Raw genomic sequence first — 14,093 nt, 5'->3', positions numbered from 1 at the left:
AAAGGGGAATGTTCGTGTATGTACGCATCTGGTGTATGTAATCGTCTGGTATCACCAAAAATAGTTATCTGCAAACCGTTCTTATTAGGATGAAAATATAATGGAGAAAGAATTTATTTAGAAAGCTCCTTTTAATAACTTGGATTGAGTTTGCGCCTGTCAAGTCTGCTGTACTTTATCAATGACACATATAAACCAATGTTTATCGAATTAATCTACAATGCAAATCTTACTAGAACATTAGTGAATGTGGCAACCCTGCTACTAAGCGAATGCCACGCCAAAACGAATGATGAAAATATTTTCATTTGTCGCACAAAGGGATGGACTACCATCTGCACTAAGAAGTTTATAAAAGAGATCGCATTCCGACATACAATGCTCATTCGATGTGAGCTGCGAAAGGGGAATGTTCGTGTATGTACGCATCTGGTGTATGTACTCGTCTGGTATCACCAAAAATAGTTATCTGCAAACCGTTCTTATTAGGATGAAAATATAATGGAGAAAGAATTTATTTAGAAAGCTCCTTTTAATAACTTGGATTGAGTTTGCGCCTGTCAAGTCTGCTGTACTTTATCAATGACACATATAAACCAATGTTTATCGAATTAATCTACAATGCAAATCTTACTAGAACATTAGTGAATGTGGCAACCCTGCTACTAAGCGAATGCCACGCCAAAAAAAATGATGAAAATATTTTCATTTGTCGCACAAAGGGATGGACTACCATCTGCACTAAGAAGTTTATAAAAGAGATCGCATTCCGATATACAATGCTCATTCGATGTGAGCTGCGAAAGGGGAATGTTCGTGTATGTACGCATCTGGTGTATGTAATCGTCTGGTATCACCAAAAATAGTTATCTGCAAACCGTTCTTATTAGGATGAAAATATAATGGAGAAAGAATTTATTTAGAAAGCTCCTTTTAATAACTTGGATTGAGTTTGCGCCTGTCAAGTCTGCTGTACTTTATCAATGACACATATAAACCAATGTTTATCGAATTAATCTACAATGCAAATCTTACTAGAACATTAGTGAATGTGGCAACCCTGCTACTAAGCGAATGCCACGCCAAAAAAAATGATGAAAATATTTTCATTTGTCGCACAAAGGGATGGACTACCATCTGCACTAAGAAGTTTATAAAAGAGATCGCATTCCGATATACAATGCTCATTCGATGTGAGCTGCGAAAGGGGAATGTTCGTGTATGTACGCATCTGGTGTATGTAATCGTCTGGTATCACCAAAAATAGTTATCTGCAAACCGTTCTTATTAGGATGAAAATATAATGGAGAAAGAATTTATTTAGAAAGCTCCTTTTAATAACTTGGATTGAGTTTGCGCCTGTCAAGTCTGCTGTACTTTATCAATGACACATATAAACCAATGTTTATCGAATTAATCTACAATGCAAATCTTACTAGAACATTAGTGAATGTGGCAACCCTGCTACTAAGCGAATGCCACGCCAAAACGAATGATGAAAATATTTTCATTTGTCGCACAAAGGGATGGACTACCATCTGCACTAAGAAGTTTATAAAAGAGATCGCATTCCGACATACAATGCTCATTCGATGTGAGCTGCGAAAGGGGAATGTTCGTGTATGTACGCATCTGGTGTATGTACTCGTCTGGTATCACCAAAAATAGTTATCTGCAAACCGTTCTTATTAGGATGAAAATATAATGGAGAAAGAATTTATTTAGAAAGAATCTACAATGCAAATCTTTCTAGAACATTAGTGAATGTGGCAACCCTGCTACTAAGCGAATGCCACGCCAAAACGAATGATGAAAATATTTTCATTTGTCGCACAAAGGGATGGACTACCATCTGCACTAAGAAGTTTATAAAAGAGATCGCATTCCGATATACAATGCTCATTCGATGTGAGCTGCGAAAGGGGAATGTTCGTGTATGTACGCAGCAGAAGCGAATTCGGGCAAGGTTCGAATCGTTAGCAAGGATTCTCGTCTGGTATCACCAAATATAGTTATCTACAAACCGTTCTTTTTAGGATGAAAACATAATGGAGAAAGAATTGAATTAGAAAGTTCCATTTAATAAGTTTGCGCCTGTCAATTCTTGTATACATTTACCAGTGATTCATATAAGCAAATGTTTATCAAATTAATCTACAAACCCGAAGGTTTTTGCAAGTCCTAGAAAATCAGTGAATGTGGCAATCTCATTCGACATGAAATTTCCAGTAAACATTCATTCAAAAAGTGCATTGGCTCAAATTATCCATGAATGTCATATGATATGCCCAAGTTTAGTCCTACGTCAACACCGCGGTTACGTCCCGGACATTACCCACTCCTAGTTTTTTGGTACAGATATGGATACTTTGGATCTCAGTCTTAGGGGCTATGCATAAATGACGTAGCATTCTGGGGGGTAGGGAGGGTATACCAAATTTGTGACGAGGGGGAGGGTAGGGTCAGAAGTTGTGCGACGTAGCATTAAGTTTAAAACCCATTGTTTAGAGAAAACAATTTAATGATCCTCCATTCCCAAGAGAAATGAATTTGAATTCAAACAAGTTACTTTTGATGCGGTTTTTCATGAGGTAAATTTTACGATTCGCGGAATTACAAGTTCACAAAAATACGAAAAGATTTTGTATGCGGATTTAACTTGCTACATTAGTTAGTTAATGTTGCTAACTAGTAGACTTAGTTTGGAAGCTGAATTAAAATTTCACTTCGGATTCAACCAAACAAAATTTAGTAATTTAAATGAACGCATGCTTCTTAGAATCATTTGCAGCTGCAGGATTGTGAACTGAGAGAACTTCTTTTTATGCTCCCCTTGACATATAAAATTCAAAACAAAACTATCAACACTATATTTGTGATGAAATGGGCTTATTTTGCACGCAATTTGCTGTTATAATGAAAATGTTGATAAAAGTCGTCAAACATTTTGAAAGGACATGTATTTAAAATAATTGAAAAACATGTAATTTTTTTTCATCACCCGGGCGCTTTGCATGGGACGAGGGGGAGGGGGTAGGTAAATGCTACGTTATTTACGAGGGGGAGGTTAGAATTTTGTGACCAAATGCTACGAGGGGGAGGGAGGGGTCAAAAATCGCCCAAAAAGCTACGTCATTTGTGTACGGCCCCTTACACCAGCGAATTCCACAAGGGTAAATTGGAAGAAACGGACAATATAAAAACCGCATATAAAATAATCCTAGATTGTGCTTAATAGAAATCTCCCGACTCAAAAAAAATATTGTTCCTGCACTGGACTTGACATTTTGCAATACAGTCGTGATTCGCTGGTTGGACACTTTTTAACTGGACTGCTTTTTAGTTGGACCTCCGCTAGTTGGACCATTGTCCAACTAAAAAGCATCTGAATGCCAAAATCTCATGTCAAATTTACTTTGACAATCAATCTGACAATATTTAGAGATGTGAACGGATGCATTTACACGGCCAACATCTCCTTTGGAAAGTTTTTGACATTTGTCAGTCGGTACAACTAGCGAATCAAATTCGTTAGTTGGACAAGAGTGTGGCCTAAGCAGCGAATCACGACTTTACTAATCGCTTACTTTCACCGTTATTGTTACCTTCGGGAATTTAGCCTAACATTATTTCTTTTCTAACAATTAACATCTGTTTTATTCACCTCTTCTAACCTGGTGTTTGGAGTTACAGTTACTAATTGTGTTAGTTAATCATTTGCATACTAGAAAATACTATTATTTTAACAAGTTGTTTTTTCTTCCTACTCCTTTTCACCTAATAAAATTCCTACAATAAAATGTGATGACATGACACTTTCCAATATTATAAATAAATCAACTTGGTGAACGGACATTTTCGAAACTCTTTACACTGTTTTTTCGGTTGTTTCACCAACACTTCCAAATCGGTATCATAACACCGAAAACAACCCACACATCAATCTCCCTCCTTCAAAAATCCTGCCTTTGCTGCAATTGTTTGGCTGTGTGCGAATAAAATCACTGTGTGCTACCCTCTTACTAAACGGAACGAAACAAACAACCATCGCGCTTCCACTCGAATTGAGCAGGGCGACTTCATGTTCGACATCCGGCAGCAGGAGAAGAACCTGATCAAGGCGGCCAAGGTGCTGGGGGAGAGCAAGTCACAGCTGCACACGCGCGAAACCACCGCCAAGACGAAGGTATTTATTTATCATAACACACCCACACAAGCTCATCCGTTGGTCGATTCAGATCGTAACCATCAACCAAAGTGCATAGCTGAGTAACGATAGTGTGTATATGCAACAGTGAGAGTGTGCTGATGTGTGTTGGCCGCATGCTGAAAGCGAGTGTCGTGTATAGGCTTCTGTGCTAATGTGTTTGTTGCAGCACAACGCCAGAAATAATTGCTTTTCGGTGTGCATTTTTTATCAGAATTTTCTCTTAAACTCTCGTGCCAACAACGGACCTTGACAGGCGAGACCGAACAACGTACACGTTGTCGTGTCTCAACTATATTAAATCATGCAATGAATTGGTTCTTTGTTCATACTCCATATTGATAAAATTGTAAATTAAACTAACTTTCTATCATAACCCCTCGAAATCTAGGTGGCCGAGTGCGTCAATATCATGAATAACATGTTGGAGCTGTTATTCCACAGCGAGGAGGATATCGGTTCCACCGATAACGACGTCCGTGAGATCATGCAGATACTGCTGAGAACGGTCATTCAAAGCTCGATCGCCATGGACCGTGATAATCCGCTGGTCGGTAATCTGGTCGCGATTATGCTTGGTATCTTCCGTAGCATGAAGGAGAATCACTATCAGGCGTACGTGCGAAGTTTTCTCACCAGTTACGATCTGTTGGATTTTCTGATGGAGATTCTGCTGGTGTTCAAAGAGTTGGTGTCCAAGCCGGTGTTTCCGGTGGACTGGTTGGACATGATCATGCACCAGAATACTGTGATACTGGAGAGCTTACGGCATTTTGCCGGCGTGATTATGGAGTGGTTCTTTTCGCCGTTCGAGAAGCAGGTTTGGTCGAATTACTTCCAGTGCTCGATCACATTTCTGACGCAGCCGGCGCTGCAGTTGAACCTGTTCAGCAAGACGAAGCAGTCGCTGATATTGAGCAACTATCGGGACATTCGTAGGGAGACGGCGTTCGAGATCAGAAAGATGTGGTTCAACTTGGGGGAACATAAGATTATTTTCGTACCGCAGCTGGTTGGTCCGATCCTGGAGATGAGCATGATTCCGGAATTGGAGCTGAGGAAAGCTTCTATTCCGATCTTTTTCGACATGATGCAATGCGAGTACTATAGCTCGAAGTACGTGATGGAAAGCTACGGGGATACGAAACGGAACACGAGTCACATAAAAGGAAATTTCAACGATTTCGAGAAGGAGATCATCGAGAAGCTTGATCACTACATAGAGGGAGGTTACGGAGACGCCGAATACAAGGACCTGTTTTACGAAATCATGCACGAATCGTGCAGCAATCATAACACGCTCCAGTCACCTGGATTACAGTGCGTTAACGTGTTGACTCGGCTGATGGAGAAACTGCTGGAATATCGGTGTCTAATCCACGACGAAAGCAAGGAAAATCGCATGGCTTGCACGGTTAGTTTGCTGCAGTTCTATTCCGAGGTGAATCGCAAGGAAATGTACATTCGTTACGTGAACAAACTGTGCGACCTACACATGGAGTTCGATAACTTCACGGAAGCTGCCTACACTCTGAAACTGCACAGCAACGAACTATGCTGGAACGATTCTCCTTTGTCTGCCCTGCTGAAATCCAGTCGACACCTGTCATGCAGTACTCATTGGGCCCTCAAGGAGAAACTGTACCGGGACATTATCGATCTGTTTGATCGAGGAAAAATGTGGGAATCGGCCATTGATATGTGCAAGGAGCTGTCGCTGCAGTACGAAAACGAAATCTACGACTATCTAAGCCTTGCCGAGCTGTACAAAAAGATGTCCCAGTTCTATGAAAAGATTCTACGGGAGAAACGCTATGAATCGAACTACTACAGGGTGGCATTCTATGGCTATGGATTCCCTCAGTTTTTACGCAATCAGGAATTCGTATATCGTGGCAACGAGTACGAAGACGCCGGTTCGTTCAACACCCGCATTCTAAGTCAGCATCCACGGGCGGAGTTGGTTCCAACCTTAAATCCGGGCCAGGAAATTCGACAAAGTGATGGGCAGTTTATTCAAATCGTGAAGGTTGATCCCGTTGGTCGTGATCGTCGGCTGGGCAAGGACAAGAAAAATATTGCGTCGAACATTGTGAAGTTCTACCAGTCAAACAATGTGAGCGAATTTCAGTTCTCTCGTCCGATTCGGGACTCGTGCGGAGGGGGTGATGATATCGCTAACACTTCGTACGAGCGAACAGTACTGCGTACGACCGATGCGCTGCCGGGAATTCTACGGTGGTTCCCGGTGAAGTCTTCCGAGACATTCATGGTAGGTGTTGAATAGATTAATGATTAGTAACTTTGATAGTTGAATGTATTTTTTTTTCTCATAGATATCTCCCATTGAAATGGCGATCGAATCGGTAGAAGCGAAAAATCGCAGCATTCGAGAGCTGGTCCTGGAGCACCAGGCAGATCCGAACATTCCGATTCACTCGCTGAGCGCCATCATCCACGGAGTTGTGGATGCGGCAGTGAACGGTGGCATTCCGATCTATGAGGATGCATTCCTGACGCCGGAATATGTGATCCGATACCCGGAGAACAATAGATTTGTAGCGCAGTTGAAGGATTTGATAGCGTCGCAAATACCCCTGCTGGAGGTGGCCATTCTGGTGCACAAGATGAAGACTCCAGCTAGCCTGCTACCGTTCCACGATCGGTTGGAGAAGTGCTTCGCGAGCATTCAGTCCAGTGTGGAGGAGAAGTACGGCAAGCGCACGACCGACATCAAGATCGATCGGGAGAGCGAAGTGACGTTGAGAAGGCAAATCTCGGCGCTGCCGCAGGTTAGCATCGACTCCAGTCGGCTGTCGGAAACCAGTATTGGATCATCGGAGTGAGTATAGTGGATGTATTTGGTTGGGAGCTTTTATTGATGACGGTTTTTCTGTGACTATTTTAGTAGTGGGATTTCTAAGAGCCAGAACAGTCGACCGACGACTACCAGTTCCGGAGGATTCAAATCGACCTTCACCAATTTCGCAACGAACTTCAATACCGCCAATCTGACAAGGTAAGATAACTTGTCCAAGGCTGTTTATTATCCTTGTAAAAGAGTTCTGCCTTATCGTAGTTTATTCATTCCATTCGTAATCATCAATATCAGGTTTTGAATTGTCTATATGAAAAGATGGGAAGAAACACGTGAGATCCCGTATTAGAGTATCTTCGTAAGAACTGCTCAGCTGTATTTCAAAATAGCGAACACATTTTTTCAGAACATTAGCCTCAACATTAAACCAACCGCTTTGCTTGTTTTTTTCTCCCTAACACTATCAACCAACGCAGCGACTTTTTCGAGTTCGATCGGTTGAGCCTGTCCAGCGTCAAGCTAGGGACCAACTCCGGCAAGCTGATCGCCAACATTTCCACCAAGTTTGGCAGCAGAATTCGACAGTGCGTGTATTTCTATAGACTTTGTAGTGTCATTCCATTTTCGGCCAGTGAAAGCAAATCTCACAAATGTTTTCTTTTGTTTTTGTATTTTTTGTCTGATCATGCTTTTCGCTTACGCGATTCTTCCACGTGGGGAATTCGCTGCCAAATTAGTTCGCTGCAAGTTCGGTAACAACAACAACCACAATAAAAACACTAATAGAGCGAGGGAAGGCTGATCTGAAGTGTGCGCATTTGAAATTTGGAACATTGGCTTCACGAGATAAAAATAAATTTGAGTAATATGTTTTCTTTATAAACCTTGGGCCACTAAATGTCTGTAGGTTCTGGATGATCAATTGTACTCTTGAATTCGGTTAGACGTTTCTAAAGAACAGAAACGTGGTGGCTTGCGTTCAAGTGTGTTTTACTCACGATTCATCATTCTAGTGTCACAAACACAGTTCAAAAAACCTGGTATCAAGACACCAACTATTCACCGAAACACACACACAACCAAACACAAAACTATCGCTGGGTAAAAACTAGGAAGCTACTCAATTTCTGCTTTTCTTTCTTTCCTTCTTTTACTGCTTTCCCTATTCCGTGCATCGCAATGACGCCGACCGCAACGTGCCGAAAAGTAGACTCGATCTGTCGTCTCACTCGTTCCTTCAGTCGAATGGAAAAATTATGTCACAGCATATTTTCTCCTTTCTGCAGCATTGAATGTTACTGTTTTGGTGTGTTGGATGGTTTTTGGTTTTTATTATAGTTTTACTCGTTCACCGGGGATTCGACCAATCCGGGCGACAGTTCCATTATTCGGGATGCGTTTGTTTGCGTTACTGTTAACTATAGTTTATAGGTTATGTTTCATTTATGTTAATGTTTATTGTTTACCTCATTTCGATTACATCTGTTTTGTTTAGAACATCCCTCGGAAGTTCCCCCGGTTCGAAGAACAAGAAAGACAAAACGTTAACCAAGCGACGATCGAGTCGAAAGGTAAATTCCCTCAACTAACCTTCCGTTAGTAGTGCTTTTTAATGCAACATAATCCCTATATATTTTCAGATGGATCGCGACTCATTGACGCTTCCGGTGTCGAACAGCTTGTTCTATACGTCACCCATCACGGTTGCCAGCGAGGTTGGCAGTAGCTGTAGCGATCGTGACAGTGCCATTTTCCAAAGTGGACCTCCCAGCATAAGTACACCGGCCTGTTCGACGCCGACTGGTAGCCTGTGCGGAACCGGTTCGTTATCGGTGGTGGAGCTAACCGAGGAGGTGAGTTTCAGAATGGTTTATTGAAGTAAACTGTGAGAAACGTTCAATGAGCGGCTCCAGAGTGTTTTAGCAGTGCTTTGCAGGTGCAGTGATTGTCACAGAAACTTTCCCGGCAATTCTTTGTCAGAAATACTCCAAGGAAGCCACTTGAGACCGTTGATGCTTTTGCTGGTCTTCAATAGTGTAGATGATGAGTGGCCCTGATGTATTTTTAGAACCAAAATATTGAACAAAATACAACTACTCATTGCTTATTGATCATCGTTCTGGGGGTAATACTAATTCTGTTGTATCAATTGTTTTTTTGAGTTACGCCATAGTGGAAAACATGCAAAAGCATCGTTTGCAAGGATCAAACGCTGAAAAATCTCACTACTGGGCAGTGGCACACCAAACAACGTAGCTGTCACCAAAAATTTCAGTTTAGCTCCTGGCCTGCCCCAGATAAGCACAGCCGGAAATGAATCGGAATTCTGGCTGGTTCCAGATCGCATTCTGGCTTCAGTGACACAAACGATTCTAGTTAGAATCGGTTGTGTCGCTGGAGTCCGTGGACGAACTGAATCCAGCCAGAATTCCAGTTCATTTCCGGCTGAACTTTACTGGGGCGTTGATGATTGTCTCTTTCGAGTACACTCTCAACAGAAACATCCAACTGAAGCGCCATCAAGTGGTGAGAGCAATCAAATCTGAAGAGACCAAAGTCACTCGTTCTAAAATTGCAAAATGAGTCACAATTTTTAAAAACTCGTACTATTTACTTTATTATTTGTCTTTGCTGAATCCTTGAGTGAAGACATATCTCTTTTGTGTTTACCATTTATCTGTCAGTTTCAATCGAGCACGGGACCTGTCAAAAGCATTCAATACGAGGGAAATCTCTTTGAATCCTTCTCGAAAGAGGTACAAATCTCGTACTCGATTGGCATGACAGTAGCAGATCAATGGTAAACAAAAGAGAGAGAGATGTTTGTTAAGAGTCATAAGTTTGAACTACAGTGAGAACCGATCACCGGGCTGATAGGACTATTGCCCAATGTTAGTGTTCGTCGACACGACCATCAACATCATTGAGTCCTTCTACTGGAATTAAACGCAAAATCCTACCCTTTTCTACCTTTCAGCTTCACCCGAAACGGCCGCTTCGTTCGGAGGTAGAAAAGGAGAAACGTTTGTCGCGACCACCGAGCGTCGTCACTCCGACGCTCAGCATAAAAACTCTCACCAGCGGAGGTCCGGATACTAACTCCATCGGCTCGGCCGACAGTAGCAGCAATCGCAATTCGATCATAACCAACGGTTCCACTACATCGGAGGAAGACCTAGTTCCACCGCCGCTACCGCTGAAAACCCGTGACAGCGATTACAGCAATCTACCGTTGAATGATAGCGCTCTGCACCGGCGGATGTTGGGTGCGGCGAGTCACTACGTTAGCTGCAAACCGTTACCACCAGTTCCAACAGCAGGGGGCAGTACCGCCACCTCCACCACCACGGTCGTTATCAACTCGTCGTATGATGTGGTCGAGACGAGAAACAACCATGTAATTGTGATCGGTGCATACGACGAGCGAAAGAGGCCACCGACACCTCCTCCGAAACCGGCGAGAAATTCCAAGGTATGAGCAAAACTGAAACGCCACTGTGCGGAAACTGAGAATCAAAATTTATCAGTACAAAAGTACCCCCCGTTCGAACGGTTTAGTACATAAAAGATGGGAAACGAATGTGTGCTAAGATGGGAACGATAGATTTTTAGATAGCGTAATATTTGTGTATCGCGCAAATTCCAAGTTTTAAACGTTTCGTTCCACGATAGGTCGGCCTTCCGAGTTTTGAGCCGAACAAAGACAAATAAGTATTGCAATTTACTTGAAAATTAAAATCGCAGAGCCATTTATTTTATGTTTTAAACACAGCATCTTTATTAGGAGGGCGAAGCCGTTGTTTTCCTTGTTTTTATTTTAATCTCCAAATCGTAGAACTTACGTTGGTGATACCAACTTTAATTTCTAGTTAAGCAGATTTCGATCAAAATTTTCAAGAGATTCTCATTTCTCTACCAATTGACAAACAACCAAAGACGATAGGATGGAACTTTTTTTACAGCCCTCTTCCATTATTACGTAAATTAGGGTAGGTTAGGGAATTATAGTAGGTTAGAGTCAGAGCAGTATGTGAACTATTACAGCAACAGGGGAAAGGTAATTGGTCCAAATTTGAAGAATTATTTATAGAACAAATCTTTCGCTAGGATAAGTTTTGTTGCATATCAGAAACAGATTTTTCTACTTCGACGCAAACCTAGGTACGATTATTAGCTAGCTAGTTTATAACTTATTTCTTACCATCGATGGTGGTAAGCCTCCATCATTCGCGCAATGTCCTAAGTTCTATATATTAGCTGATAAGGCAACTTTAGAAAGCACAAATATAAACATACTGGTCGCAATACGTACCGTGCTTATCTAGCACGGACTTCAGATTCAACTCGGGGGCTTGTCATCATTTGAAAGAAATGTCCTACCGCATATGTATGTTTCACTTACTCTTTTCAAGTTTAATTTGAATTTGTTAACTATAATACTTAAAAAACTACATCTTTATAAATAACACAAACATACATCAAATGCTAAAATTAAGTAGGTACCGTTCAGCGAGCATCTCGCGCCATGCTTCAATCAATCACTGTCCACGCTGCTCTGGCTATTGACAAACGCGAACGAGGCTAAAAACCAACAAAGGAAAAAACGTTACTCAGAATCCCACTCGACACACTCGTCGGCGTCGATTTCCCCAAGCTTACATTTAGTGCGCCGAATGTCTTGTACATACTGCATCAGCTGGCTGCGTTCGGTTTCGCTGGAAGTTTTCACGATGGCCGTCGAAACGTGACCGATGGCGTTCTCCAGCATACGCTTCGCAATTCGACGATTTGGCAGTGTCACTTGCAGAGTAACCGGCTCGATTTCGCACCGTCTCGTGCCGGATTCCTCCTTGATTTGCAACCCCGGATGCTGCTGCCGGGAAGTGGAATGGTATCGCATATGCTTTTTACCTCGCCGCATTTCCAGCGGACGTGCTGCTTTGCGCTTACGTATGGTTTCCTCCATTTCCGCTTTTTCCTCATTCAGCTTGTCCCGTTTGATGTTTGTACAGATTTTTATCTGGAACGTTTGACGGCCCAAAATTTCGCCTGCTTCGTTTTCTAACGTGAATACCAATGCTGTGGCACGGCGGTTTATATTACGGCAGGAGTTTTGACAGACAAATTCCAATGTGATTCCTGTCTTGTTGGAATGCCCCAGAGGGACCAGAACGGCCAGACGTTCCTCGAAAATTTTTCCCTCTTTGATACCTACGTAGCTAACTTGTTCATTTTTGCACCGTACCACGTGTGTTTTAATATCATCTAGAATGTCCGATTTGTCACTGCAACGGTGGTTATCGCAACGAGAAACGGGATTGTGAAGGTCCTCTGGTGCCGAGCAAACTACCATCACCCGAACAATGGTGGCCACGTCAGAGGCAGCTGCTAAGGAAACGTTAAATGTGCATGTGTTCCCCATTTTGACGAAAAGCTTACGCAATATTTCCGAATACATCCAGCTAGTCTTGTCACTTGCTTCACTTGGAAGGCTTACCTGGAAGTTAATCCACGGCACAAGCATTGCGTCGATCGACGGAAACTGCTTCAGATGCTCTAACCTAGCAAAAGTAGGTTTGTTATCAACGTGACCTGTGTACACTTCCATGTCGATCGTTTGACCAGGTTCTAGGTTTTCAAGGCTCTTGAGCGAAACTGGTAGTTCAAACCCTTCAGAATGTGTGGCAAAATCGTTGTTGTTTAGTACTTTGTTCGCATCATCGGCGTAAGTCTGACTGTTGAACAACTCTATCGTTTGGCTGTCTAAATCTTTCAACTCAAATTGTTGCTGCTTGGGAAGAGAGAAGAAAACCATATTAGAAATTCGTTCCGCAATAATTTTATGCGTAATAACATACCGAATTTCCTGTAAGCGGAAACATCTCCTCGTCGCTTTGAACTCTATGTAGACAACGAGAAAAATTTGTCAGGCATCAGTTAATCGATTTGACCGAAAACTTACTCTTTATCCTCGTTAAATTCGCCACCGTTTAGTTCCTGGGAGTCGACCATTTTCCAACAATTACGATTCTTTTCACTGGCTTTGGCCAATCGACGCTGTCGTCTGTCTGTAAAACAAAACCAAACAAACATTAATGCGTTGAATCGTAAACATAAATAAAATGACGCAACAAATTGTTGTTGTTGTCTTCGCCGTCTTCGTTATGTTGCACGGCCAATTGCGATTGAATCAAAACAAATTATTGATGCAACGTGACAAAATGTTTGAGATAATGCCGCAACATGTTTGCTTTTCTCGGGTCATCCAGCAAAAAATGGAGTTACTGTCAAAAGTGAAAAAGGTGACCGTTCGCAGGTGGAGACGGGGGTGTGAAGCTGCTCTATCAGATACCAAACATGTTCGCTCAAGAATGATGCAAGTTCGCGAAATGTTTGTTTTGATGCGTAGAGTTTTTTTTCCTTATCTCACGGATTACCGGCTGACCGGTGTAATTAAAGAATATTTACTATTTTGTTTCACTCAGAAGGCTTTAAAATCAAGAAAAAACGATTTTAGTCGAAAGCCTTGCATTTGTTTGTCGATGTTTGCACTCGATTGAAGTATGTTTCCGTAAATCACTCAAAAACACCCCGCTCAAGATGTTTTCTTTTGGAATTTTCATCAGATGAGTCATTGATCGAGTTAAAAAAATGTCTGGTTCGCGTAAAATGGCGACCCTTCAGCTGTTTACCTCAGGTTTTCCCACTTACGATTTCAAACGATTCCAATTCGATTCCTCCGGAAAGTGAGGTGCTCCTCCGGAAGAATTCTTGGTAAAACACCGGCTTCATTTTCCGTCGATTTTTTTTTATTTTACTTACCTCTTCCTGGTATATTTCCGAAGATTTGATCTTGTTTTCAGCCGGTTCGATGCCGTTGCCAGCCACAAGCACTTCTTTAACAAAGCTATTTTCGCAACTATTTGGAACCAAAACGGCCCGCGACCACTTGATGGAGAAAAAAAAAATCGGTGAAAACTATTGCACAAGACTGCTTAAGCGGACAGTTGACGGTCGACTGTCAGAAATTCCGGAACAAAGCAAGCGGTGCTCTCGTGCTCTCTGTTT

At 42.1% G+C, this 14,093-nt stretch overlaps 2 protein-coding genes across 8 annotated transcripts in view; one reads left to right on the top strand and one right to left on the bottom strand.

The window, feature by feature from the left end:
* Positions 1 to 11,368, top strand: part of LOC131677230 (dedicator of cytokinesis protein 1) — a 90,518-nt gene extending 79,150 nt beyond the window's left edge. The window contains exons 6-13 of one of the 6 annotated variants that reach the window (XM_058956944.1): positions 4,073 to 4,186; positions 4,599 to 6,479; positions 6,544 to 7,049; positions 7,116 to 7,226; positions 7,502 to 7,609; positions 8,521 to 8,596; positions 8,666 to 8,878; positions 10,003 to 11,368. In XM_058956944.1, coding sequence (XP_058812927.1) covers positions 4,073 to 4,186; positions 4,599 to 6,479; positions 6,544 to 7,049; positions 7,116 to 7,226; positions 7,502 to 7,609; positions 8,521 to 8,596; positions 8,666 to 8,878; positions 10,003 to 10,503 — 3,510 coding nt within the window. In that variant the 3' untranslated portion in view covers positions 10,504 to 11,368. The other 5 variants (XR_009303309.1, XM_058956946.1, XM_058956945.1 and 2 more) reach the window with 5 other exon arrangements.
* A 45-nt stretch (positions 11,369 to 11,413) lies between these two features.
* LOC131677237 (cellular tumor antigen p53-like) lies at positions 11,414 to 14,032 on the bottom strand. 2 transcript variants are annotated; one of them, XM_058956957.1, is made up of 5 exons: positions 13,848 to 14,032; positions 12,988 to 13,093; positions 12,884 to 12,926; positions 11,685 to 12,816; positions 11,414 to 11,606 (listed from the first exon to the last, which is right to left on the bottom strand). In XM_058956957.1, exons 2-5 carry the CDS (start codon positions 13,035 to 13,037, stop codon positions 11,560 to 11,562), a joined length of 1,272 nt encoding a protein of 423 aa, XP_058812940.1. In that variant the 5' UTR covers positions 13,038 to 13,093; positions 13,848 to 14,032; the 3' UTR covers positions 11,414 to 11,559. The 2 variants fall into 2 exon arrangements, with proteins under 2 accessions (XP_058812940.1, XP_058812941.1); XM_058956958.1 differs by having other exon boundaries at positions 11,685 to 12,813.
* Positions 14,033 to 14,093: the final 61 nt, after the last annotated feature.

Source organism: Topomyia yanbarensis, chromosome 1, assembly GCF_030247195.1.
Source record: "Topomyia yanbarensis strain Yona2022 chromosome 1, ASM3024719v1, whole genome shotgun sequence".
Lineage (NCBI taxonomy): Eukaryota > Metazoa > Arthropoda > Insecta > Diptera > Culicidae > Topomyia > Topomyia yanbarensis.
Note: the sequence above shows the minus strand (reverse complement) of the source record. Positions and strands in the feature narration are given on the sequence as shown.